The 4345-nt window shown below is 35.7% G+C and overlaps 1 protein-coding gene across 1 annotated transcript; it reads left to right on the top strand.

The window, feature by feature from the left end:
• Positions 1-618: 618 nt before the first annotated feature.
• On the top strand, positions 619-3252 carry LOC142622787 (receptor like protein 27-like). The gene has a single exon (XM_075796320.1). The coding sequence runs from the start codon at positions 1198-1200 to the stop codon at positions 2995-2997; it is 1800 nt and encodes a 599-aa protein (XP_075652435.1). The 5' UTR covers positions 619-1197; the 3' UTR covers positions 2998-3252.
• Positions 3253-4345: the final 1093 nt, after the last annotated feature.

The following is a 4345-nucleotide window of genomic DNA, read 5'->3' as shown; positions in this document are numbered from 1 at the left end:
CATAATTTAGCAAAATATGGAGTGCCTAAAAAATGAATAATATCAATCAAACATATCCAAATAATAAAATGATGATATATTTTTTGAGGTAGATAAATGAAAAATAATTTTAGAAATTGTTTAATTTTTTGGGAGATCAAATTATTTTTCACAAAATTTAGAAAAAAAATTATATATTATACCATAACTACAAAATAATTATCTATTCCCACACATTGTCGGTTTAATTAAAAATCCTAAAGTACAATAACTGAAAAAAAAAAAAAAAAAGAAGAAAAAGTTACCTTGGGTTAGCCTACTATCACCTATAGAAAGCTGCCTTTACTTAGTGTCAAACATAGAAATGATAAAAAAGAAGTTCACCATTTTTGAATTATAATATGAGTTTTAGATTAGATTTTGATATAAGTTAGTGGGTCTTGGTGGGAATAAATTTATTAATGTTGACCGTGGCTTCATATGATATAATACCATTTCACTAGATATGATTTTTTAAAATAATTCAGGTGCAATAGTGATTTGCTAGTTCTTTCTCAAAAAAAAAAAAAAAAAAGAAAAAAAAAAGAAAAAAAGAAAAAAAAAAGGAAAAAAGGAAAAAAAGAAAGAAAGAAAGAGAGAGTGATTTGCTAATTACCATTGCACTTCATTTAAATTTCCTATAAATGCTCATCACTTGGATTGCATTCTCTTGCATAGCAATGAGAGCCTATGAGTGCTAAACATAGTTAATAAGGAATTTTCAAGGGGTCTTCCTTTCTTTGCATCATGTTCATGCGTGTGCTTTTCTTAGTTTCCCTTTCTCAGCTTGTACTGACTCATTCTTCTCCTTCAATATAGTCACTATGCCATGATGATGAGAGTTCAGCCTTGCTGCAATTCAAAAACAGCTTCAGCATAAAAGGATCTGAATCTAGTGATCCATCGGCTTGTCCCAAGGTTGTATCTTGGACACTAGACGGTCAAAAAAGTGATTGTTGCTCATGGGATGGTGTTATTTGTGATGAGGACACAGGTCATGTGATTGAACTTGATCTGAGTAGCCGCAATCTTTATGGTTCAATCAATTCCAATAGCAGTCTCTTCCATCTTGTTCATCTTCGAAGACTCAACCTTGCCTTCAACAATTTCAACTACTCTCAAATCCCATCCCAGGTAGGCAATCTTTCAAGACTAACATATCTCAATCTCTCTTCTTCTATGTTATCTGGTGAAATCCCTTTTACCCTTATGAACCTGACAAAATTGACTTTTCTTGGGCTTTCGTCCAACAATTTTCAAGGCCCAATTCCAAGCTCAATAGTCCAACTTTACAATCTTGAGGTTCTTGATGTTTATAATAATGACTTGAATGGCAGCATGGAACTTTGTATGTCTCTTAATATGAAAAGCCTAGGCATGTTGGATCTTTCTCATAATGAATTGTCATTACTCATTGATGAAACATGTACCAATGCCACTTTGCCAAAGTTTTATGGGTTAGATTTGGCTGCATGTAACTTGAGTGAATTTCCAAATTTCCTAAGAAACCAAGATGGGTTGCAGTGGCTAAGCCTAGCTTACAACAACATTACTGGCCATATACCTGAATGGATGTGGCACATAAGTAGAGAAAGTTTAAGGGTTATGGATCTTTCTTTCAATTCTCTCACAGGCTTTGATGGTCAAGCTCCAATTCCTCTTCCATGGACTAATCTAGCCATTCTAGACCTTAGCCCTAACCAGCTCGAAGGGTCACTTCCTATTCCACCATCCTCCACTTTGCGCTATAATATTCCAAACAATAAATTGAGTGGAAGAATTTCACAATGGATTTGCAACATGACTTCTATTCAGATGCTTGATTTGTCTAATAACAGCTTAAGTGGTTCACTTCCTCAATGTTTGAACAAGTTTGGTGATTCTTTGTTAGTGCTTAATCTACAAAAGAACAAACTTGAGGGAAGCATTCCACAAACTTGGGCAAAAGGAACCCAATTGCGGATGATAAATTTTAGTGAAAACAAATTCCAAAACCGGTTACCAACATCATTGGCCAATTTAATGATGCTAGAGGCTATTGATCTTGGTGTCAACCAATTCAATGACTCTTTTCCCTATTGGTTTGGAAATCTTCCAAATTTAATGGTTCTCTGTATAAGGTCTAACAAATTCAATGGTCCAATAGTCATTCCTAACGCTGAGTATAAGTTTCCCAACTTGCGAGTCCTTGATCTTTCCAACAACAGCTTTTCAGGAAAGTTGCCACTAGAAATATTTCAGAATTGGAAGTACAGGGATTTTGAGAATGAAAGCCCTTTAACTTATATTCATGTGAAGACAAATTTTACTATACCAAAAGGTAGTTGGAATTATCATTTGTCCTATGATTACAACTACTCAATGGAAATTACAAACAAAGGCATGAATATGGTATACCAAAGGGTCCTAGAGCTCTTTAGAGGTATTGATATGTCAAGCAATCGGTTTGAAGGAGAGATCCTAGAATCAATTGGTGATTTAAAGGTGCTTCATTTGTTCAATGTTTCCAATAACTTCCTTAGTAGCAACATTCCATTTTCATTGGGAAATCTTGCAGGGTTGGAATCACTGGACCTTTCTCTAAACAAACTCTCAGGGGAGATCCCGCAGCAGCTAACACAACTTAATTTCTTGCAGTATTTCAATGTCTCTTATAATAATCTTACGGGACACATACCAAATGGGCAACAATTTAATACATTTCAAAACAATTCATTTGAGGGAAATTCAGGATTGTGTGGGAGCCCATTGACATATAATTGTGATAATTTTGATACTTTGCTACCTCCAGCCTCAATCTCAGAGAATAGTGAAGATTCAGATTTTCCATTTGAATTTGGTTGGAAAATAGTTGTGATTGGGTATGGATTTGGTACAGTTGTTGGAGTGATTATTGGGCATGTTGTGACTGCAAGGAACCCTGATTGGTTAAGGAAGACATTTGGAATGAAGCAACTTGGGAGGAGACATAGAAATTGATTTAATCAATTTGGACAAGAGTCTTCCAAAGATGTAAACTTGTACTTTATTTATTTATGTATTTTTAAATTTTTTTCACTTTTCAACTTTTGGGTATATTTTGTGCTGGGGTTGCGTTAAGGCATTTTATTTTTATGTAAAGAGTAGTGGCGACTTCACCGATTTGGGAATGTGAAGTAATAGCACTAGCTTGTATTCAAAATTTGTCATTTCTATTCATTTAGTTCCAAAAAAAATATCAATGTTGAACTAATACTAGGCTAGTTTTTAAGGCTGAAACTGTTTGATAAATAGCTGATGTCCAGCGCCATATACATACTCTGTTATTTCATTCTAGGACTCATCACCATATACACCGATTTTTTTTTTTGGAGAGAATATACCCTATATACTGCAATTTCATTCTAAACACTTTCATTCATTTTACCGCTCGTAAAAACATACTAAAAGTTTTTCTACTAGGGAAAAAGATTTTCCAATTACATAAGATTGTTTCTCTTTATTTAATCCTATAGTACTTAATAGTAGCATTACTAAAATTCTCGAGTCTTGACCAGAGCAATTTAAGCAATGGGCCTTTGATTATAGCAATCCAAGTTGTTCCTATAGCTTAGTCCCATAATGTCATAGTACTCATAGAAACCGATCCTACTAGCCACCCTATCATCATGGCCACGACGGCATTCAAGGCCACCGTTGATTATATTGGTTATGACACCATAGCCTGGTGTCACAGGGCCAATTTTTCTTTTAAATTTTCTGCTTGTGATGACTCTAAGTCCCTGATTTAGTCTCAGCCAATACACCACACACACACTGTAGAAACACTTAGAACAAAATTATTAAGGGAATCCACACACACACACAGCACACACAGTATTTACAGAGCACCAATCCCAACCTTTATTACTCAATATCAAGTACAAAGGAAGCCTGGAGAATACACACGAAATTCTCTAAGCCAAAATTACACATTCTGCTGTTGACAGCCCCAATACCCTAGGATAAATTCACAGAAATAGCTGTCACGGCAGTTACTGCCAAGTAACTGCCCCCTTGTCTAAGACTTGCTGTCACATGTGGTCTGACTTAGGACACTTTTAATTGATGCTGTCTTGGCCTGCTCTCCACATGCTTTAGCAACCCACATACACAATTGTTCCATCACGTTTTAGAAGGCTTGGCCCCCTGCCCAAGCCCTTCTCATTAGCATCACAGCCCACACAACATGCCTATATACAACATATCAAGTAACTGCCATTAGCCCACTTACACAAGTCCATGCATTCTGCCAGCACCAACCAGCCTAATGCCTTACACAACCTATGATCATTGTTAGGTTTTGAGT

The sequence above is a fragment of the Castanea sativa genome, chromosome 1 (genome assembly GCF_040712315.1).
Source record: "Castanea sativa cultivar Marrone di Chiusa Pesio chromosome 1, ASM4071231v1".
Taxonomy (NCBI): domain Eukaryota; kingdom Viridiplantae; phylum Streptophyta; class Magnoliopsida; order Fagales; family Fagaceae; genus Castanea; species Castanea sativa.
The sequence above is the reverse complement of the archived record's forward strand: the minus strand, read 5'-3'. Positions and strand labels throughout refer to the sequence as shown.

Coding starts and splice junctions, on each gene's coding strand:
- LOC142622787 (XM_075796320.1), top strand. CDS start 1,198: ATGTTATCTGGTGAAATCCCTTTTACCCTTATGAACCTGACAAAATTG.